Genomic DNA, 23,468 nt, shown 5'->3' on the forward strand with positions numbered 1-23,468 from the left:
TACCTTCCAGAGTTACTTGCAGATGCAGGCAATGAAATATTTTGTCCCAAGGAAGTAGCATCAGCACATTTTCTTTTGTATTAGACTATCACACCAGAAACTAGAAAGTCTGTTTAATAAAGGTTAAATTTGTTAAAAGAATGTGAAAATAGGGTAAAAGAAAAAAATAACAAAAGGAAAAGATACTTGGATCAGGAATACAAAGAGCTGAGAGGTTATGAAAGGATGGGAAAAGATAGACAGACTTCCTCGAAGGAGAAGGAATCAGGTTGGAATGTTCACATTTATTTAGAAAGCTTACAGTCAGCACTAGGCAAAGAGAACCTGTAAGGGCGGGTGGATATAAAATACCCCCGATCATCTAATTTAAGGCCCCACTGAACGTAAGAAACACCAATACTTTAAAATGTTTCAGTAAATAAATTAAAATAAAATAAAATAAAATAAAATAAAATAGAATAAAATAAAATATTCCAGTAAGAAAGAAGAAAAAATACTGCAAATCATAATTGTACATTGTAATTATCTTTGAACAATAAGTTCAGAGATTTTTAAATATGGTAGAATGTGGTATTAGAAACATAAAATAGAATAATTAAAAAATATAACTTCCAAAGTAAAATGATTATGACATATTAAAAATACCTTGAAATTTTCTAAGTGCCAAATATAGAGAAGGTACACTTATTGTTGGTATCATTAAAGGACTTTCTACTTTGTAAAAAGTACATTTATGAGCATCTTAATTTATCTTCATAACACTAAACAAACACTAATATTCCCATTTTACAGACAAAGAGGTTGCAACCTGGACAGGTGCAGCCTGTGGCAGACCTAGGATTAGAATCCAAGCCTCTTGACTCCAGAGCTAGTTTATCACCCTCTTCCACCCTCAGAGTACAGTCCATTCCCATTCGCTGTAGCTGTGTTCTGTAAAGTCACTGCACACACTGAATCAGCGAGTACTCCCAGAGGAGCACAGAGCTCGGTTGCTGTAGGCCTCTGGTCACAGCATTTTCATCAGCTGATCAATACATAACCTCGTTTTAAGTATGTTTTTCTTTAAAGAGACCTAATTTAATATATAGCGTTGCTTGGGTAACATGGAATTCGCAGCCAGCGGCACCATAACTCACACCTGAACAAAGCTGCTCTATCGCGCATTTTCTGCGTGAGGCACATCACAGCCTTTTTGAGCTCAGGAAAGTCAGACAGCATTTAAGTCTGCATTTGGGGCCCCTTTGAAACAGTGAAATCACCAAGCCAAGAAAGCACAAAAATGCAAAAAAGTGACACTAAATAGACCATGGAAAGAATACTTGCTATTGTATGAGAGCTGAAACAAGCAGGCAGCGTGTTACCTCATTCAGCCTCGGCCAGGGGTGTGAGTTCAGCTTTCTCAGTGATCTGCCCAAGTCTGCCAGCGACCACAAGCGCACCGGAGTTACAGATACATTTAGCGAGTAGGCAAATTTGAAAATACAGAATCTGCAAATAATGAGGATCGACTGTACTGGCTGAGGAGGCTACAAACTGGACGAGTAACCTTGGATTATGGATCCGCTCCTTTCAGTCCATGGTTGTCATTTTCTAAGTAAGAAGATTAAAATAAGCAAATCGGTGCCGGGTTTTGGATAACTAATTTTGCAAGAACAAAAAGCCTTTGGAGTAAACGCGGTGTTGAGGTGTTCTCTCCACCCTCCACGTGCACACGTGCCCCGAGGTGCCTGTGGGAGGAGGCTCAGGTCGGCTGCTGGTCCTGAGAAACATATTGATCGTATTTAATGTGGGGGTTCCAAGGAGAATGAAGAGACATAAATATGGTTCTGAGTGAAAAATTAGAGCGAGTGATAGGAACAGAGAGGAATGAAGGACTGAGTTATTTTGGAATTTGGTGGAAGTCCTCACAACTCTTGCTGCGGCTGTGAGGGAGGCTGAGGGAGACAACAGCGTGAGCTAAAGAAGATGGCTTTGGACTCCAACCTGGGTTTGGATTTCTGCTCCGGTTACTTGCTAGCTGTGATGTTTGGCAGATCACTTAACCATTCTGAGCCTCAGTTTGCCATTTCTGTAAGTGAGGTCAGTAGTAGTATGGGAATGTTGGAAGTACTAAATTCATTCAGTGTCAACCGAGTGCCTGCAAGTTCTTCCAGGAAGCACTCAATAAAGAGCAACTTTAAGAAACAGAGAGGGGGAAACTGTTCTCGCCTGACAGTACGGAAATGGTTTTCTCAGATTATTGGTGGTGGTCTGACCTTGTAAAGAGGTAGCATTCAATTAATTACCCAGGTTGCGAACCTTAGATCCATCCATGACGCATCTCTCTCCCTACTTCATGTCAGTCTCCTCTCCTCTGATTCCACCTCATCCATATGCATCAGCATGAGGTCCTCCTCCCTCTCCACTGCTTCACCCAGGCCTGTCTCACAACATGGACTCTTGCAACAGCCACTCAGCTCCTCCCAGACCCCACGCTCTCCCCACTGAAAGCCCCACATCACCCACTGCTGCAAATACTCTGTTGGCTTCACGTGGTCTGTGGAGTAAACTCCAGCACCCTCAGTGTGGCCCCTGATGTCCTTCACTATCTGAGGCTTCCTGTTCATTTTTACAAACTCGCCCCTCAGATCCCACCACACACCGAGGGTTCCACCCCACTGGACAGGTCGTGATCCTGAGCCACCGTGCGCTTGCTTCTCATCTTCCCTTAATTCCTGCTGTCCTTCCAAGCTAAGACTCCTTTTCCCCACTTGAGAAAGTCCTGTTCATGCTTCAGTACCCAGGTCAGGTGCCACTCTCCTCCATAACAAACCCCTTCCCCAGTTCCTAGGCAGAATTAACCGCTTTCCATAGTACATCATGCACACTTCTGTTAAGTCAGTATCAGGGCAAGGTTTTGCTTTGTTTGTCTGTCTCTCCCAGGGTCTTGACACAGGAGGGGCAGGCCACATGGGTAAAGTCCCCAAGGACAGAAACTAAGTCAGAGTCATCCTCCCATCCCCATTCCCAGCCCAGTGTCCAGCATATTCTGTCAATACGTGTCAGTTAAACGGAGACAGGACGTTGTCATTATCAAGAGAATAACCGTGCTTCTGTAGGCTGAGTAATACTTAAAGCTCATTGTTTATTTCTAGATATTTATAATTCAGCAGCTTATACTTTATAGAGACGATGTGGACAGGACACTTAAAGACAATTTAAGCACACAGGTGGCATGGTCGTGAGAGCAGTCAGTAATTTCAGTCTTCCCATAAAGTTGTACATGGTGTATTTTGAGATAAATGTTTTGAGTCTTTAAGGACAATTAGATAGCAAAGTAGATTAAATAATGCTTGAAGAACAAGAAGAGAAACTGATCAAGATGTTAATGCAGTGATCAGCCAGGAAAATTAGCCCCTCGAGACCCAAGCACCCTTAACATGGGCAGAAACGGGATCAGAGCAGTTTTCCCTGGAAGAGCCTTGCCTAGCCGTCTCAGGCGTCTCAGGCGGTACAGCAGCCAGCTGTGCAGAAGCAGCAGAGCGGCCTCCACAAGGAATCCACCACACTCCTGGCTGTGAGTGACAACAGCTCACGTCGGGCAGTGTTTATGGGGTGCCTCCTGCTTTTTGTGTATTACTTCAGTTAGTCCTCACAGTGACTGTGTTCAGTGTGTAATTATCCTTGGTTTGCAGATGCAACAGCGGAGGCTGGGAGAGGTTTTCACTTCCTAGGAACACACAGTTTGTAAGCGCCAGTCAGTACATGAAGAAAAAAAAACAGTACCCAAGAGTTACATCAGGACCAATTCCCCCACCTCTGTGTCGGTGAACTGTTAACTATTATCAATAGAATGTGCTGAAGCCCCTGTCTGTGTGGATTTTAGCTGACTGACCTGACTGTGACAAAAACAAGCCCTGCAGGCTGGGGGCATCTTGTTTCTGAGAGTAGCACATTCATCTGGATGTCTCAGGTACCCCATGGAATATCTGTCGTCCATTCCAGGATTGTCTGATTTGCACTTTAAAATGCTGTTGCATGGAGGGGGGAATGTCACAAATACCAGTATCAGGATAGGTAGTAGAGACCTGTTGGTACCTTTGTCTCCTGCCTTTCCTGTAATAGAAGTTTCTACAGTTGTTGGTTCCTCACTTATTTTCTCATTAAACCTACCAGATACATCTGACTTTCTTTTGCAGAAAGCTTAAGTGAATAAAGGAAACCTGCCTCATGGGTCTGAGGTGGTAGCTTCTCCATCACCAAGAGGGACTTGCTGAAAATTCAGAAATTGCATGACGAGACAGTTAGATGTGAAGGCCTCTGGGGCATCATTGGCTCCTTGAGGATCCTGCCCCGACCTCACTCTCTCTTCCCTTCGAGGCTGAAGGAGCAAAGTCTGGCCTGGACTGCAAGCCTCTTGCATGAAGCCCTGGCCCCATGTCCCCCATCAGTGAGGGCCCCATGTCCTACTGGGAAGTTCCTCAGTGTGTGCGCAGAGCTGTAGATGAACACAACAGACGGGCAAGAGGAGAGGAGGTCTGCCACGATCCCCCTCTCGCTGCCCCTGCTCTCTCCCGGGCAGGCAGCACGGCGTAGCTGTTGGGATGATACGTTTTTTCCCCCTTCATCCCCATTTTAATAGACACACTCCTTTCTCCACTTTCCAAACTGATTTGATTTTTTTTTTCACCAAAAAGATTTCACTTGATTCTTCAACTTCCCCGTGTCAGTACTAGGCAGTTCTGCAGAACCCCCAGTCAGCAGAGTCATTCCAAATCCCTAACAGCAGGGGCACACTCTGACCCTGGGCTAGAGGGGGGCCTGGAGGCCTCTGCCATGGAAGGATCAGGGCTGGGGTTCAGCAGGGAGGGGCGTTACTCAGAGGGCCCAGAGCAGTGGCTAATACGCTTTTTTAACAACTGAATATGAGCCTTGTCTTCAGTCTTCTTGGCCTTCGGCCTAGAGCCCAGATATCAGCCTACAGGACACACTTGCCTTCTAGAGCCCGTTACACCCAGTAAATGCACATGAATTTCCATATTCTTCTAGCATGTTTGAATCAGCTGGCCTTGCTCATAGTTTAACACTGCTGCCTAAATATTGGGGGTGTGGGGATAGGAGAGTGGTCTCCAAGCCCTTCCAGAGATAAACCAGCAGCACTGAAGGTCACACACAGCAAAGGAAGGGGAGATAACAGTTATGTAGACGTTCTTCAAACAGCTTTTAAGTTACTATGAAAACTTCTTAAAGCTGGTTTTTACAAGGATGATCAAGGATACAGTTAATAATAACTGCCCTAACCCTGTTACCAAAATATAATCATAGTTAATTATTAACACTTTGATTTACTTCTTTCCAGTCTCTTCTCTATGCACATAATTATTTTTAACATGGCTGAGGTCACACTGAATATTCAGTTTTGTAAGCGTCCTTGTGGTGCACTTACACATTTTTTCATAAACGTATGTAAAATGTGAATAAGGTATCAAAGGAAGTTTCATTTAGATCCTCATCTGTCAGTGAGTATTTACACATTTTGCTAAAACTTCCGAACTAAATCCAGAGTAATGACTCGCACATGTCACTTGGCAAAGCAGTGACATCCACAGTTGCATTGCTGCTGCTGGAGTCTTCATATTCAGCAGCGTGCAGAAGAGACTTAGACAGAAGTTAAACAGAGTCCCCAAGGCCACATAGTTAGTGAAAAGCCAGACCTTGACTGCAGACCTGTTTCCTGTCTGCATTAGCTTCTCAGGTCTTCTGCTTTTTTCCTGTAATCAATGCCCATTGCCAGGAGCTTCATTCTCACTCACTGTGTCATCAGTAAAGTGGGTTAGACCTTTAATAGGCTGGTGAAATTAGAGGTCCTTGATTGGTGTTATTAAACTTTCGTTTAACAAAAGTCCTACTTCAGACTGATACATATTTGCCTTCTTTTTGTTGACTTTTGTGGTTGTCCTTGAAAATGCTTCTTCAGTGTATTCAAATGACTGTACAAGAGTGGCCTTAAACACAGGTCTATAAAGACGTTATTTAAAAAAAATTTTTGGCAAGAAGAAAATTTTCCTAGCCTACTTCTACTAATTCTTATTCATATTCTTCAAAAGGAAGTAGATGTACTTTTTGACTTGTTATGTTGCAATGTGATGTCACCTAAAAAACAAGAGCTGCTAGCAGTGGATAAAGATGATGACTTTAGTTTGCTATCTTAAAAAAATTTGGTGAGAAAAATGAAGTGAAGAAAGTTCAGTGGTGATACTTTAAAATTAGAGTTTAGGTTAAATATTTATTATTTTCTTTAATGTGACAAAAACATCTTAAGAAAACACACAGCCAAGATAGATAATGATGATAATTTATATCAAGTAGGTTATTAACTGTGCCACCAAGACCTTTAAAAGCAACTAGTTAATACTCCCGAAAAAGCTCTAACATAAATCTTAAAATGTAAGAATTATTTATGCAATGGTGCAAAAAAAGTCAGGCTGTATGTTGGGTTAATATCTGTTCAGTTTTATTGTAATTATTCAATGATTCTGTAAAACTGTACCTCAAAAAAAATAGTGCAGCAGTTAAGGAAATACATAATAACCAAATCTGAATTGGACCAGATCAGTTGAGTTTCTGTTTTTCTCTTTTTAATGGAGGTGCTGGGGATTGAACCCAGGACACCGTGCCATGCTAAGCATGTGCTCTACCACTGAGCTCCACCCACACCAGTTGAGTTTCCAGAGAGAGGAGAAGTGGGACACTTAACAGAAAAATTGTGTGGCCGGGTGTGTCCGTGTTGGGAAGCAGGTCTAAATTGCGTGGCTTGCTGCTTCCTGACGAACTGGGAATGAACGTTAACTATTGATTAAAAACCAGTGAAACAATAGTTTTCAGTACTTTAATTTTGAAAAACACCATCGGGTGCTAATGTTAAGCTTGAGTCAAAGAGGACATGTCTCTTCTGTGGGTTGTTCAGTGTGATATCATTATTGTTGACCCAAATTCTTCTTAGAGTACGTTTAACTTGAAAGTTTTCAATGAATTGTGCTGAGCCTAAAAATTCTCCCCAAACCCTAGCATTTGTTGCATATTTACAAACTGAAATGACTACGGGTGTCAAATGAAAGAAGATTCTATTTCCTTTAGAAAATAAATCTTTTCGTGTTTTTTTTTTTTTAGAAGTTTACATCAAAAATCTTTTTAAACCTTAAGGCTTTTTACTTTCTCAGCACAGGGCAGGTAACGCGTAATAATAACCATTGCAATTTCTTCTGCACAGTGCCCTGCCAGACAGTTCTAGATTACCTGAAGATGGTCCTGCAGCACCACAACCAGCTCATGATCCCACAGCCAACCGACCAGCCGACCGAGGTAGGTCTCCATTGAAAGCGTAAATGTTATTCCATTTGGAACTTCCTTAAGATGAAGCGTCTTGATAGTTAACCCACGTATATACCAGAACAGACTGGCTAGCAAAACACATGTTTAACCCTGAGGTTACTGGGTGAGTTTATATATATTCTGTAGAGAAAGATCATACACCATGAAGATTCAACTCTGTACTCTAAGGGGGAGAAAAAGAAATAGTTCAAATAGTGTGAGCAAGTCTCCCACCATTCTTTCGGCACAGAGGGGCCTGAAATGGGAGAACCAACCTGTCGTTCTGTCCGGCAAAGCCAGCGCTTGTTCCGGAATGCCCCTCGCCCTGGGCATCTCCCACACAGAGATTCACCAGTGTCCAGATGGGTGTTTTCCAGACAGTGGGGCCCCCAACATGGACGTTTTCTCCCTCCAGACCTCAGTGTCTTCCAGTGTGTAGGAGAAGTGGCCTGTTTTGATATTGATGATGTATCTGTGAAAACATGGTCCATTTTTATAGGATTTTTGAGGCTCGGTTTCAAGGATATGTTGTTTCCATTTTTTGGAGTTTAGAACCTAAATCCAGTGGAAGAGGCAACTGCACTGTCCCTTCCTGGGGTAATCAGTGCCTTGGGTTGATAACAGCAGGTCATGCTCTGTTTATGTAGTCAAGTTTTCTTCTCTTGGCAGGGTGAGTTGTTCGTGCTGGTAACAATAGGATGCTGTCCCTCTCTCATCGTGTGGTCACATGTCCATTGACAGTCCCTGTATCTAATTAAAATCATCTTAAAATTCCATCCTCAGGCCTACCATTTAGTAGATCCGACTGCACACTGTTGTTCCCGCCCTGACTGCATGCCTCTCCTGAGGAAGTACAAGAACACTCTGTGCTCCAGTTCTCTGTACACGAAGGAGACCAGAGGACCGAAGGAGATCGGTCTAGTGCAGGTGAAACCCTCCCCATCACTTAGAGGAGCTGCTTCAGAGGTCTGCTCCTTGCTCCCAGCCCCCAGCCTCTCCCTAGTCCCACCACCCTCCCTGTCTTGAGTCAGCAAAGAGGTAAGAGATACCACGCTGAACTCAGCCCACTGAGTTCTGTCAGGGCCACCAGTCCACAGCTGTTCTTTCACCCAGCACCGCCCTCCCGCTGCTAGGACTTTGTGCCCATCAGTTATTCCTTGTCTTGTGCACTGATTTCTTCCCCGATGTTGGGTCGTTCCCCTGGGTGTCAGACACACCCTAGTCTTCCCACCCTGAAAGTCAGTGCTCCTTTGATTCTCCCTCCCTCCCTCAGTGATTGTCTTTTCTTTCTCCTTCCGTCACCCAGAGCACCCTCTCTCAGCACCTTCGTTCTGCACCACGACACATCCGCCCCTGAAAGGTTAGGCCCAGGTCTCATCCCGATTGGCATCCCCTGTGCCTGTCATTGAAGGCACTTGCTGAAGGGTGACCTCCTTCTTTTCAGTGATTAAATACTTGAAAGACTGGTCCACATTCATTTCTCCACTCTCTCAGTGTTCATTTACTCTTCCACCTCCTGTAATCCGGCCCTGGCTCCACCTCCACTAATTAGCAGAATGCTCTGCAAGTCCCGCCCCAGCCCCAGCCCCAGCCGCTTCCCAGCTATCCAGTCCAGAGGCTTGTCTTCCAGCCCTCGGCATGCCCAGGGCCTTGCCCCTCCTCCAAGTGCTCTTTCTCTGGGCCTTAGTGTCAGGACTCTCTTCTGGTTCCCCGTGCTTTTCTTACTGTGCTTTAAGAAGCGTTCCATCCACTGTTCTCTGGAGTTGCACCATCCATCTTCTCTCCGCTGCCTTCTCCGGTCAGGTGTGTTCTCTGAACGTCACCTGTGTGTGGGTTAACAAGTCCCAGATCAAGATCTAGACCCCAGTCCCCAAGGCTCACCTCTAGATAAGTTCGTGCCCAGCTGCCTGACCAGAAGTGGAGTGCCTGTGCACCTCAAACTCAGCGCTTTCGCTTCTGAAAATACCCATCCTTACTCCTGGTTCCTCTTCCCTAAATGCAACACCAGCCCGGGAGGAAACTCCCCAGGTGTCACGGACTCTTCCTTTTCCTCTTCCTCCTTCCTGACATCCACTCACTTCACAGCCACATTGAATAGTCTCGACTCTAGTTCCCTCTCATCACATCCCACCTGGACTGGTGCAGTACATTCTTTCTTCTCTGTCCTGCACATTGAAAAGTTGTTTTTCTGAAATGCAGATCCAAAACAAATGATGCATACTTAAAAATTCCTTGATCACTCCCAAGGATAGGGTCCCCATTTCTTAACTTGACATTTCTGTTATACAAAAAGCACATCTAAAAAGCCCACTTCCTCCAAGAAGTTCTCCGTGATTGCTCTCAGAGCACTTTGTTCATGAGACTAATTCAGAAGTTACTTAAAAGTTAATGCACACTTGGATCTTCCTTCTGGTTATGACTCTATGAAGACATTAAGTAAGTGCTGTTCACAATTTTTTTTCAAAATGACTTGATAATAGGTCAGAGTTAGTAACTTTTTGGTGGCTAATTGAAGGGACTGTGCAATCAGAATTCCATAAAAACATAAAATAGGAGCAATATCGACATTTATTCCAGACAGGACTCTTTAAACTTCTCTTACCCATCATCATTTTTATTACTCTACTATTTTTTTTGTCATTCAGGCAAACGAGCATCCTCTCTTTAGTATTATTTATCACATTTGAGTTCTTTTAGCTGTGCTAAAACTGTGTGATAAACCTCGTTCATGACACAGAGCCATCTGAGTTGTTTGGGGCAATAAATTACCTTCTCTCTTATTTTTCTTTTTTTTTTTTGGAGAAAATGACCTCCAAATGGTATTTGTACATTATGGAAGAGCTGTTGCGCCCTTCTATAGGAAGGACTGTTTAAAGATTGGAGAAGGCACCCTCCCTGGATTGCCAGCTCCCTCATCTCAAGTACCTCCCATCTTGAAATAGACTCAACTCTGGTTTTAGGGGTGAACTCTGAATTCGAGAACAGGGTTCCCAGCTCTGCCTTTTGACTCGTTAGACCTGGGGAGAGGATTTAACTTCCTTGGCCAAACAGCCACAAGAATCCCCAAGGGAAAGCTGTTTTTAAAAAGTGTGCAGCATTAAATAAGGTTTGAAAACTAGCCACCCAGTCTTCTTTTCTAAAGCTGACAAGTGTACTTACAGGGACCATGACCAAGAGGATGATTTCACATTAAGGGTGGTGGAAGGCCTCCGTCCTCAGTGGCCCTTTTTAGAAGTCCCTTGTCTTGCTCTCCTGAAAGTCCTTTAGCTTTGCCAGTTCGTATTCAGTAGGAGCTCTTCAAATGTCCCAGTGTCACAGCAGTTAAAAAAAAAAGTAAGACCTCTTCCTTGTAGTCACAGCGCGGAGTGTCTGCTTCATGCTGGCTCGGGAGTGTTTGCTGCATCATCTGACAAGTGTTCACCGCACCTCCTGTGTGTCAGGTGCTGTTCTTCCTTGCTCTCTGCCTCCTCCTCCCTCCGGCCATAGCCCTCTGTTCCTTATCTTTGTGAAAGACACCCCTCTTTCTCCTGGGAGTCATCCTGACTCCCCAGTTCCCACACCCTGTCTAACTGGATTGGCTGCCTGACCCCCTTGGTTTTACATCTTTGCCCTCGATTCTCCATCTGCACTGCCACACACTCCAGTCATCCCTCCATCTCTCCCCTGAAACGCCTGGTGTGAGGGGCCCTTTGGAACTTTTGGGCTCCTGCCCATCTTTTGATCATGCATAGTACACAGAACCAGGGTTTGGTTTATCCTCCCAAATACTCATATTTTAAACCCGTGATAATTTAGTTCTTCCCCTATTATAGTTGGGGAAGCTTTGATCCAACAAGTTGAAGTAACTTGCTCAAGAAACTCAACTAAGAAGACCCAGAACCAAGATTCTGTTCAAACCCAGGCCGACTATAAATTCAAACCACAGACCATGTCCCTCAGCCTCTTGCCTTGAAAAGGAGACTACGTCACACTCCTGCTGCTTCAAAGGAGTGTGAACGCGGCGAGGATGAGTTTCCATGGGTGTAATCCGGTGACGGTCTCACAGCCGTACCTGCTGCCTCTGTCTTTCCTGTCGGCTCCTATACCGTTTGCCCTTCTCAAGGCTTAACTGAATAGAGCACTTTTTAAATAAAAACCTACCAGACCCAAACAGTGCCAAGTTTACAACCTATAGTAAATTTACAGAGTTGTAAAACTGAATGAGTTTCCCTTCTTTATTTTGTACACCTTAATTACTGGGGAAGGAGTACATTAAAACTGAGATCACAGGTTAATTAATTTGTCCTGGAGTGTAGAATTTTATGGACAACTGGAACTAAAGTAATGGTTGTGTAGGTGCAGTTGACTAAACATGGCTTGTAAATGTTACAGAAATTCCTGTAATTAGTCCCACTGCAGCCATTTAGCCTGGGAATTTTATAGCAGACATAAATTATGAAGGTGAAAAGTAAGAAAAATTTTGAGTTGACATAGTGGCATTTGCAGAAGCTATAATTTGAGGAAACTTGTTTTGCATTATTATTAGTGATTATTTTTTTCTGTTTCTGAAATTCCCCCTTTTTAATGTTGTTCCCACTGAAATGCAGTGGCTATCAGGTATTAGGTGCATTTAAATACAAGTAATGCCTTATGGAAATAGACCACCAGCATCATTTCTAGAAGTACTTAACCGCCAGCCAAAGTATGAAGAGACCTGTTTGATCACACTCTTCAAAGTCATTTTTGCATATTTTAATAGATTGAAAGGGAAAGTTACCGGTTAGATTTAAATAGTGTTCCCTGTCATTGGATCTTGACACATTTTAACCTACCTGTTAAAATGCAAGTTATAAATAGCTCCTGTTTCAAAGGTGTTCATTATACCTCATTGGCTCTTGTTATAGAAAATGCAAATGTAATTTGAAAAGTGCCTGTTCTGAGAGTGAGCAATTACTCGTGCTCTTCAATACCTGGTTCATTGTCAGCATAGCCACTTGGTTAAAAAGCATGTTTGCCTTTGAAATGGAGATCGCCTGGGCTTCTGGCCGGCCAGCTAAGTAAGTAATGAGAAAATATTTCGCTTTTCCAGGGAAGCAAGCAGCTATTGAACAACTATCCTGTCTACATAACGAGCAAACAGTGGGACGAGGCTGTAAATTCATCAAAGAAAGACGGGAGGCGGCTCCTTCGATACCTCATCAGATTTGTTTTCACAACCGATGAGCTTAAGTACTCATGCGGCCTTGGGAAAAGGAAAAGGTCAGTGCAGTCAGCAGAGACAGGTCCTGAAAGACGCCCTCTGGATCCAGTTAAAGTAACATGCCTCCGAGGTACTGCATCCTTCCGCTCAGTGTCGCCATCTGTGATCTCATTTCACCGCATTGGCTGTGGCTCCCCCGTGCAAGTGTTCAGCCTTTCCTGTATTTTGGTTTTTTTCTGCTGAGACCTTATAGGCTTCATGTAGCCCATCTCCTTGGTATCGAGAAGCTCTTTAGAAATTCGTTTGCTTTGGCCTTGGTGTTCTCACTCAGTGGCTCATAAGCACTGCATAGCACCTCATGTTTCACGCTTTAAATTCAGGTTTTCTTTGCTGCCAGAGAAGGCCACCTCTGGCAAAACTGGAGCACTGGGGAAAGCACAGAGAAAAAGAAGACGAGGAATTTAAAAAATTACCCCGTTTTCATTTGTAGCCTATGATGCCCTCCCCCAGTCTAGCTACCTTCCCAGGAATGCTTGCCCCAACTCCTTAAATTTATTTAGGATTAATTTTCCTTAGGCCTGCCTCAAGTATTTCTTGCCCAGCCAGACTTTATTAGGTTTTTAAGTTTCTGTATTAAAAAATTCTTAGATAGTGTCATTTCATCAGTACTGACAGCTGATTGTTTGGTAGCTAATCCACACTCTGGCTGGGCCGGGTAGAGGGCGGGGAGGGAGAATCTGGACACTTACCCAGTGGGTGAAAATGAACACAGACTTAGACAAGTAGAAGCATTATAGCACCATTCACACCTGAAAAAGCCACATCACATAGCTCAGGTGTTAACCTGTATAGTTCAGTAATGATTTTTTTTGTTGGGAAGACAATGATTTGCTCTGGACAGGGATCAAACTGTTTCCTGGCGAAGAAGTCACAGTAAAAGTCATTATCACTGATGAGGCCTTAGTCATCAGAAGGGACACTCACTCCTGTAGCCCTCAGGATGCCCACAGCGATCTGTAGCCTGCCTAGGACGCACGTGTAGTATTTGTTAGAGGCGGAGATTCCCGGACCCACCCTGAACTTCTGATTCAGTGGGTCTGGGGTGAGGGTGGGGGAGACATGCGTTGCTGCTGTGCGTCACAACCACCCCAGGTGATTGATGCAGATGGCCCACACTTGAGGAAACCACTTAGGATGAACACACCAATATTAATGTGGCACAGGTGCGCTGGAGCACCCCCTGTTGGCCAGTCTGAAAATTCCACTTACTCTGAGTGAGTGACTGATGAAGATTTCCAGAGTCTGTCTTAGCAGATTCGCTGTAATTTCCTTTATTCCCATTATTATTGGAGCAGATGAAGGAACCAGAGGCAGTGGTGAGCTTGGGGGCTCTCCTGAGAGCACACTCAGCATGTACTCAGGAAGTTGCCCTGAGGCTCCTAAGGGAATCAGGATAAGGGGCCTCGCCAGGGTACCCCCTTCTAGAAATCCTTGTTAAACATTTTACATTTTAACAAGCAAGGCAGTGAAACTGAGGGATTAACGTACGTCCCAAAGGGCCAGTGTCGCTGCCCTGGGAACGCTGCCAGGCCCGCTGTGATACCGACGGAGCCCAGGCTGCCTGAGCAGAGAGTGTACCGTCCAGCTCTGCCCCCACGGGGCTCCCACCCAGCCCATGGCGGGAGGCATAGGCAAGAACTGGTTATAGCGCCGGGACAGTTGGTTAGAGCATTTATGTCCGTCCCCAAGGCTGAAGTCCTGGGGCCTTCCTATGGCCTAGGTGGGAGTCCTTTCCTGAAGGGTTAGGCTTGGTGACTCCCAAGGTGGATGTCCTTGTGGTGAGCAAGATCAGAATTGCCAAGGAAGCCCCAGACACTTGAGCACTTGAGGGATGGAAGGCAGGGTGCTTCAGGGAATTAAATCAAATTCTAGGCTGACCTGCTCCCCAAGGTGGTTTAACCCCAGAAGGACGAGGGTGGTAGGAGGGCTCTTCACATCTGTATAGCAGAACGAGCACTAGTTTCGGCTGGTAATAGTCTGGCCCAATATTAGGGAAAGTCCCGTCACAGCATTGGCAGTGGGAGTGTCACAGAGCAGCACGCCCTCCACGTGGCAGGGCTGCAGCGTCCTCAGCCGTTAGCCTTGATTTCCTCTCGTTGATACTTTGAGTCTTTCCTTTCTTTGCGATCCTGTGAGAGTGAGGGATCTGGGCAGAAACGGGGAAACCACTTAAACAGGTGTTGAATACTTACTGAATACTTGAGGCTTAGGGACTTGAAGAAGGACAGAGAGGAATAGAAAACAGGGTCCCTGACTTCTGGAGCTGATAGTCTGGCTGGAAATGATTTGAGGACAGTTGTGAATAGGTGTGAACACTAGAAAAATCACCGGGAAAGGACTAAATATTTGAGCCTTAGTGGTCCCAGAATACCTTCTTTCTATCTGCTCAGCATTATAATGACCGTGACCGAGGTTTGAGAATTAGCCTGCATTGTTTCCTAGGCTGCATCCCAGGATAAGTCACCTGGTTTCTGACAGTTTTCAGGGTGAGGAGCTGCATAAATATAGTTCTTTCCACAAGGAGGGCCACCAGGGCCGGGACTCAGGCACAAAGTTAAAGGGGGCATGGACAGACCTGGTGATGCCCTGCTTCTCTGCGAAGCCAGGCTCTGCCGAGATGGGCACAGTTCAGGTCATGAGGTTTTTCTGGTCCAGGTACTTGAAAGCATCAGCTTCAAAGAGCAAATAGGGCTGGGATTTCACAAAGAAATATTAGACAAATCCAGTCCTAGAACCAGAAGCATTGTCTTGTAGAGGGAGCGGTGCTGGAGAAGAAACGACCTGTAAATAGCAGTCACCTTGAACTTCCAATCAACTGTGCAAAAAAAACACAGTTTGACTTAGAACTCTTTCCAAAATGCTCATTTGAGTTTACAGATGTCCATATTAAATTAGCTGTGTAGGAATTACATATGTGCCCTGAGAAAAGAGGAAGGGTTAATCTGAGCTCAGCCCAAGGGAGGCCAAGTTTGTTTCACTGGACTCCTAGCTACTTTTCATATTTTTACTCTTCCAGGCATGCTAATGGCATGTTTCCAGGCTTCCAGGCAAATTAAATATTTAGAGGAAATCTCATTCAAAAAAATATTTGTCACTACATGTGCAGATACTACAATTAGAAAAAAATATATAGCCTGTAATTGTAACATTTTAAGAATGTGGAAACCGCTTCTGAACTACAGCCTCGGCAGTTTCTTACTCGTTGAGATTTTATTTTATTGCACTTAATCTACAAATGAATAGTGGGTTAAAGAGTCCCATGCTAATGATATTTGCTGTGCTTCTGGAGATCGTTGACATTCTAACAAAGTGAGCATGTAACAACAAGGTTTTGAAACGTACTCTATAACTTTGACCAAGCATGGTGCATATCAGGTCTTGCAAATCAAGTTTATCTTTCATCGCAAACTTGCCTTAGAAGGATCACCCTCTCACGTGATGTTTTACGTTTGCACGTGAGTAGAAACGGTATATGGTGCAGGTTGGGTGTAATGAGTGGCATCATCATGGCATTGCATTGGATGTCCCATAAAGCTTTTCTTACAGAGCTTCTGTTAAAGTTTAAGCAGCCTTCCTATCATCTTCTGCAAAAACCAGCTGTGTTTCTTTCTCTCTCTTTTTTTTTTTTTAACTGTTGTGTATATTCCCACAGAATTCATTAGGATGCACTGTACCTCCAACCCCGACTGGTGGATGCCCTCAGAGGAACAGATAAACAAAGTGTTCAGCGACGCTGTGGGTCATGCCCGGCAGGGGCGGGCAGTGGGGACTTTCCTGCACAACGGTGGCTCATTTTATGAAGGGATTGATCACCAGGCTTCCCAGGATGAAGTCTTCAATAAAAATTCCCAGGATGGGTCTGGTGATTAGTGGACAAAAGCCTGTCCACACTAGCAGCCGGTTCTCTCAAGAGTTCCAATTGTGAATGTCCTGTTACCATCACTTTAGAATCCAAAGCATGTCATTCTGTCAGACTTTACACATCCTAAACCTTAACTCTCTTGACTTAACTTCCGTAATTCCCAAATAGAAATCCATTTTAGGGTTGTTTGGGAAGTCTGTGGAGCCCACAGAGATTTTCAGAATACTATATTACAAAAAGAAAAAACTACAGTTGGTTTTAAATGATTATTAATTAGACAGTGAGGATGAAAAAAGTTAGGTGAGCTCCTGGTCACCTGTTTGAAATCTTCAAGTAAGCTCTACCTCCTGAGCAGAGCTGGTCTCCACGGAGCATTGGGTTAGTGTCCTGCCCACGGGAGAAGGTAGAGACACGGCATTATCTTAAGGGACAAGGAACAAGCATTCTCTTATTTCAGTTCAGATAAGTTGTCTTTATTTTCCAAAGACTTGAATTTATACTTCTCAGTGAAGACATGGGCTAGGTGACATCATGTGCTGTGTCTCCAATGACAGAGCCTATTATTAAAAAAATCAGAGAACAGAGGCCACCTCTAGACAGTGATTAATTGGAAGTCAGCTGTTTTTCTGTTAGTTTTACAAAAAAAACTACCGTGTTGATCAGAAAGGCACTCTATGATCTCTGGAGTTGACAAACAAATAGTTTTCACTGTGTCAGTCAAGAAACATCCAAAGATCCAAAAGTGTTTTCAAATGCTCGGTTTTGTAGGTTCATAGATCCACAGTTCCCACAGCCTTAAATCGGGCTTTGTTGACGCAATGCCAAAGTGATGGTTTGAACAATGAGAATTTCAGTCATTTGTTTGGTGCACTGAGGACCAAACAAGTAGTGTGACTGATGGTATTCACTGAATTGACCAGATGTTCCGGAATTGTATACACACAGCTTCAAGGCCATTCTGACAACTATGCAATGGGCTTGTCTGTAATTTCTCTGAAATTGGAGGGTCTTTTTGTGCTGAGTTGATCTTCAGAATTTGCATAAATCTTGTTTCTCGTTGTCACCGATGGAAATGTCTCATCCCAACCGTTGCGTGCCTCCTTGCTGCCAATCCTCTGAGTGGCTGGCTCTGGCTGAGTTAGCGCTGAACCGCTCCCACCCACTTTCCCCAGTTTCACTTGTTGACCTCCATCTGTGAAGTTAGTAGTAATGTCTTTGGAACCATTTCTTACCAACATTTGCTCTAGAGTTGCTCAAATCTATTTCTAAGGACGTCAGGTTTGGATAGGGGAGACTTCCTTTGTCGCCCTAACCAAGATTGCTGCATGCTTTGTACAGCAGAGGGGGCTCGGTGGGCAGCCTTGATTGAAGGCTGCTTATGTCATCTACAAACAGGACTAAAGGTTTTGAAAATGGGTTGCAACTTCATTTCAAGTTTATGAGCGTCCATTCATAAAGAGGGTGTTTTTTTTTTTGCCACTTTTTGACAAAATGAAATAATAAATTACCCTTTATGGTCTATAATTAGCACCAACTCCTTGCATGACCCTAGGAACAGGTCCTTCTTTAGCTTTTGTTATGATTTAGTTTCACCTGTTGAAAAGTTTGTTTATGGAGATGGTCATGGTCTGTTAAATGATGTGGGGGAAATTCTAGTATTTCAGTCCTGGGGTAAGTTAGCTAAAATTTGCAAGTAAAAGAGATGATAAGGGCAAATGCGATGTAGCTTGTGGGAGCGGTGCAACGATTGTCTTTGACTCTCCAAGGAGAAAAGATTCTTCCTGTGGAGTTTTCAAGATCTAGAAAGTCAGTATCTCACAAGATTTTTGGTGACAGGAAATCTTGGTCAGAAGAAAAATACCACCATAGTCTCATCTGTCTCTCCATCTTACTTTGTCTTTCTTTGCATTGCGCTTTAGTTGCCTTACTGCTGAGTACAATGTCTTTTTTTTCTGTAGCAGCCATATTTGACCACTGCCTTAAAAAAACAAACTTTCAGTTCTTACCGTTTTCCTGCCAGTTTGAGAATTCCACACGTCCTCACATCTCCGTGTCGTTGTGGTCTTCGCTGGGGTGGCGGTGAGAGCATGTCCGCACTCGGTCTCTGTGGCCAGACAGGTTGGCGTGCTCAGAGATCAGGTGATTCCCCCGCTCCTGTCAGCATCGCCTACAAAGGCCGCTGGGGTGGGGAGGCCCGGCCTCTCAAGCCATGTGGTTGCACACAACCTTTGCTCCAGAGGCACACCTGGTCTTCCTCTCACCTTCATTCCAGGTGAATCATTTATCAGCTGTTTGCCAATACTTCACAAATTCTGAAACGTTGGCCATCTCATATGCATGTGAGCAAGGCCCAGAAAAATGACTGACTCAGCATCGCACGGCCAGTTCTCATGCCTCTCCGGGGTCTAGGACCTACGATCCCCTACCCCCAGTCAGGTGTTCCATTACACCATTGGTGTCGTTGCTGTGTCCTTTAGCCGAGCCCACCGCCTGACCCAGACACTAACGGCCACTTGGGCTGTGACATGGCACCTGCTTCAGTATTTTGCTGTCTCCTCTCCTTAGTCTACGTCCCACACTGCCATTTGTGTTTCAGCTTTAGGGCTGGCGTATTACCTAGTTCATGGTGGTTGTCTGCGTGGTCATCTGATTTTTAAGTTAGGGCTTGCAAAGATTGTTCACTTATTTTTTTGGTTAAGACCATTACAACCTCTGTAACAAGGTTAGAAGCTCACCACTGAGACAACTGAACACTGTCACTGCTCTGTCAGCCTTTCAGCTGATCTCTTTGGAGACCTGAAGATGTTGCATGTTTTCTTCATTTGATTTTCTGCATCTTTGACAGTTGGACAGATTGCTCTCATCACGAGACACTTAACACTCATGGCAGCTTTTAGCATCTTTCTTGAGCCATCTTAGCATTGCTGTAAAAGACTGAACTAAAACAGCTCAGCATGCAGCTGTGCTCCACCTCGTTGGCCAGGGAAGAGGTCGTAGGGCTGGCCTGCCACCACACACCAAATCTGGTATTTTTGCCAGTGACTGGGTGTGGCCCATGATCCCAGCTATCACGAGTGTCCATACCTACCCACAATGACTGAGTCTTGATTTGTCCTGAGTTTTCCCATAGGAAAACCACATCACAGAGAGCATGCCTGCTTTCCCAGTGAACTAAACCCCAGGTGCCATTCCACTGGGCTCAGGATAACCATTAAGGGTGATCTGTTTTTGAGGACGTAGACCAGGTACCTGGGGAGGGGACCATATTCTGCGAGCAGTTGCTAAGGTCACGTTTCTCAAGGTCTCTTTTGAAGGTCCACCGTTCACAATCTCATGGTTTAACCTCAGTGTTAAATGTTATGGAGAAAAACTTTCTTGAAAATACTTCACTCAGTCCTTGAACCTGGGCATCATTCTCTCGGTGTTCCTCGTTTCCTCAGGTCACTGTCACATTTGCGTTTCATAAGGCTTCCCGAGGAAGGGAGCGGATATTAGAGCATTTGCAGGAAATCGTCATCCTCTTGGGTGGGGAAATTGAAGGCTACGTTATACATGTGGCTGCTTCACAGCTGTAGAGCAAGTGCGTGATTTTATATTCTGGAGCTTTCTCAGCCCTTCTTCAGCCATGAATACATTGACCTAAAAGACTTCTTCATCGGGATTGTAAGGAGATATAAATTACTATAATAGGTTATTTGATCCAATCCCTCCATGTGTCTGATATCAATAGAATGGTTTTTCTAAATCCAGTAAATTATTCTTGTAATGGCAGACATTTTTCCAAAATCTAGACAAGAAGACAAACTTGGGAATCTACAGGCCCATGATTTCTACATTTTCTGCCACTGTTAATGGCTTGCCCTCCCTTCTGTTGCTACCAGAGAATGGACGGAGCATCAGGTTGGGTGAGATATGCACTCTTACTTCCAGAAGAGCGAACATACATTGCCCTCAGTTACAACTGTCATTCAGTATGTGCTCTAAAACCTAAACCTAATGCCCACTATGTCCTTCGTTTTTTCTTAGGTTTCAATCATTTAAAAAAGTCTCATTCTTGGATAACTTCGTTTTTACAAAAGATTTAAACATACAACATTTCTCATTCAGTGCTGTGGCATTTCATAGTACAGATCCTTGTAATTTTTGACAGCTCCTATATACCAGTTTTTAGGAATGTAATAGAAATGATTTTGCACATACGGTGCAAGTCTTGCCGGAGTATGTTTAATGCAGTGACACTTGCCAAAACTGCTTGGCAAAACATGTCAAATAGAATGCTTGAGTCAGAACTCTCGTGTGAATGTGTCTAAACAGCAGTATGTATCGTTATGACATATTTTTGTAAACATAGTGATGGCTGCTTTCAGTTGTGTAAGTACTAGATAAAAATAACCATTTCACTCAGAATAGTGTAGGAGAATGTCACCCAGTTGATGGCCATCCAAAAAGTTATTTGCATAATCAGCCAGTGGCATTGGTTCTTCTATTTGTGTTGTTTTTTAGAGGAAGGTGAAGAATTGATATCAGACAACATGGAGTGCAAAAACAACCCACGAATACTTGTCTCTTAATATGTAAAATTCGACTGTAATAGATAAATTTATACATTAGAAGCCACTTTAACCCTCCGTGGTACATTCAGTTGCAAGAAACATTGAGAGGACTGGACTTCACTCATCTAATGACCTGCTTGCTCAGTCAGCTCAACTATTGAAAGCACTAAATTATTAAGTCTACATGGTGAAACTAGCCAGATTAATTTTCCTCATGACTATATAGCTGATAACATAAGGGCTAGGTTTTCATTGAATCACAGGTCCCCAAATTACAATGAAAATACATCTGCTAAGAGGACTTATTCAAAAGCCTTTTCATTCTCAGAATAATTGCCCCAGTACAAGTAGCCCATTGAGCCTTGTCCACCCTGGAAATCTATTTAGGCCCATCCCAAACCACTGACAATAACAGTGGCTGCAGCTTATATTCACTGAGTCCTTGAGTGCCAGGTACTTTGCTAAGCACTTTAATGCATCTTCTCATTTTAGTCCTCACAGCCACTCTCTGGGCTGTTACTAGCCTCGTTTTATTGTTAAGGACACTGCCCAAAGTACTTGGCCAATAAGAGGAAATCTTTGGGTTTAGTAAGCAGAATGACTAGTTCAGTTTTCCCCTGTAGCCAAGGTTCTCAAAACCCCATCAACACTTTGGAACAAATTTGTTGTTTAACTAAAGTAGCGAGAAAATTAAAATTACCAATTTGTTCACATTTATTTCACGGGTTCCCAGCAGTACAAAAATACAGGGATATAAAAGCAAAACTTTAAGCTCAGTGAAGCGATGTTCTTCGGGAACAGAGATGTTAGAATGGCTCCGGGCATCAGTTAGCCAATGCCCATTCACTTTTCACGTCTGTTGTATTCGTAGCCTTAGAACTGATGAGTCTGGTTTGGAAGAGAGGGTTTAATCCATGATGTCACTGTGAGAACTGTTGTGAAGATTTTGTAGGAAAATACAGTAATCTGTTGATTCTTTCCTGTAGTTTTGGCTTTAACATCTCTGGCTGCATTTAAGTTCAAGAGCTTGCCATGCCTTTAGGGCCTGGCTTTGTTTCTAGGGAACAGGGCATGCCAGACCATGAGAGGAGTCACTGGTCCAGCTCAACCCTGCCAACATTGAAGCATCGCCTTTGTGTGTTTCTTCTCTGGAACTTTGTGTAGCAGCCTAACACTGGGGCCAACTTGCCTTTACTCTATTTTCTATGATAAAAACTTGTGGAGAAACTGTGACAAATCCATTGATCTTAATATTTTTATTGTTGAAGTCTTGTTGATTCTCTATGAATAATTTCTATTTGATTGTATTGTGTAGAGTTAATGCCCACTAGGGACATGTTAATAAAACTATAAATGCATAGTGTAATATAGAATAGCAAGATTTTTGTGAACAATTTATATAGAAGAGTAAGTTGTTTTTTAAGTGTTAGGCACATTTCTTTTAGGAACTTAAAATGTTATAAGAGTTTTTTAAACATTCAATATTTTTAATTATAAGAAACATTTGTTACTAGAGCCAATTATTTCAGGTGTTCTAATTGGAGTATTGATTTTATTACCTCATATACCTCTAGAATGCCACATGTTCTGTTGGAGAGAAAATTGCACAATAAATGTCAAGTCTCTGTTAAGTGTTGTAGCTTGCTTTTTGCATCTTTTTGTAATTCATTCAAGACACTTTTGGGGGGGTTTTTTTAACAACTTTTTTTTCTCCCTAATGCTAAGGCTTTTCTCTTGTATCTGAATGCCAAGAAAATTTTATGCTTAGTACCCAAATAAAAGATACTCAGTTATGTCAGGGAACTGACCAAAAACCACCCAGAAAAATCTATTTGATCTAGTGAATCTAAGGGACAACCAGTGATGATCTAGGGGTGACATATAATCCAAGATTTCCATCCAGTATTTTGTATATTCACATTTCAAACACACATGCTTCCTACTCATAGTTCCATCCTATCAGGGAGAGAAAGACCCCTACAGCTGCTACTCATGACTTAACAATGAACAGACGTTGATTATTGGTGGTTTTTGAACAGTGATCTGAGTGTAAAAGCGAAATAAGTAGCTATGACTAAATAAGGTAGCATAGTTTTTGCTCCCCGCTTCTACTTATTGCATAAAATAAATCTACTGTCAACCATTACTGAACAGAGAAATTGAATAAATATCATTCATATATCAGAGTAGGTAAAAACTAAGACAAAACACATTTTCTCATTTTAGGAAAAATAGATGTTTTATTTTTGCACTAGAATATGCAATGTTCTAACCAGTAATTTTGGAAGAAAAAAGCAATAATTTAGTCCAAATAATTTGGGTTTGAATTGGGATATCAATTAAAATGAAATTTAAATTATTTCATTACTCTAAAGCATTAAAAGAGGATTATTAGTACCTTGGGTTTTTTTTTTTTTAATATTTTGCAGCAGAACCCACAGGGTAAAGCTACAGGTCAAAAAAG

General features: G+C 43.2%; 1 protein-coding gene across 2 annotated transcripts in view; it reads left to right on the forward strand.

The window, feature by feature from the left end:
• BEND4 (BEN domain containing 4) overlaps positions 1–22,635 on the forward strand; it is a 33,664-nt gene extending 11,029 nt beyond the window's left edge. Inside the window, exons 3-5 of one of the 2 annotated variants that reach the window (XM_072944653.1) lie at positions 7,250–7,341; positions 12,419–12,659; positions 16,242–22,635. In XM_072944653.1, coding sequence (XP_072800754.1) covers positions 7,250–7,341; positions 12,419–12,659; positions 16,242–16,459 — 551 coding nt within the window. In that variant the 3' untranslated portion in view covers positions 16,460–22,635. The remainder of the gene's footprint in view (positions 1–7,249; positions 7,342–12,418; positions 12,660–16,241) is intronic. The other variant, XM_072944661.1, reaches the window with a different exon arrangement.
• The last annotated feature ends 833 nt before the right edge of the window (positions 22,636–23,468 follow it).

Source organism: Vicugna pacos, chromosome 2, assembly GCF_048564905.1.
Source record: "Vicugna pacos chromosome 2, VicPac4, whole genome shotgun sequence".
Classification (NCBI taxonomy): domain Eukaryota; kingdom Metazoa; phylum Chordata; class Mammalia; order Artiodactyla; family Camelidae; genus Vicugna; species Vicugna pacos.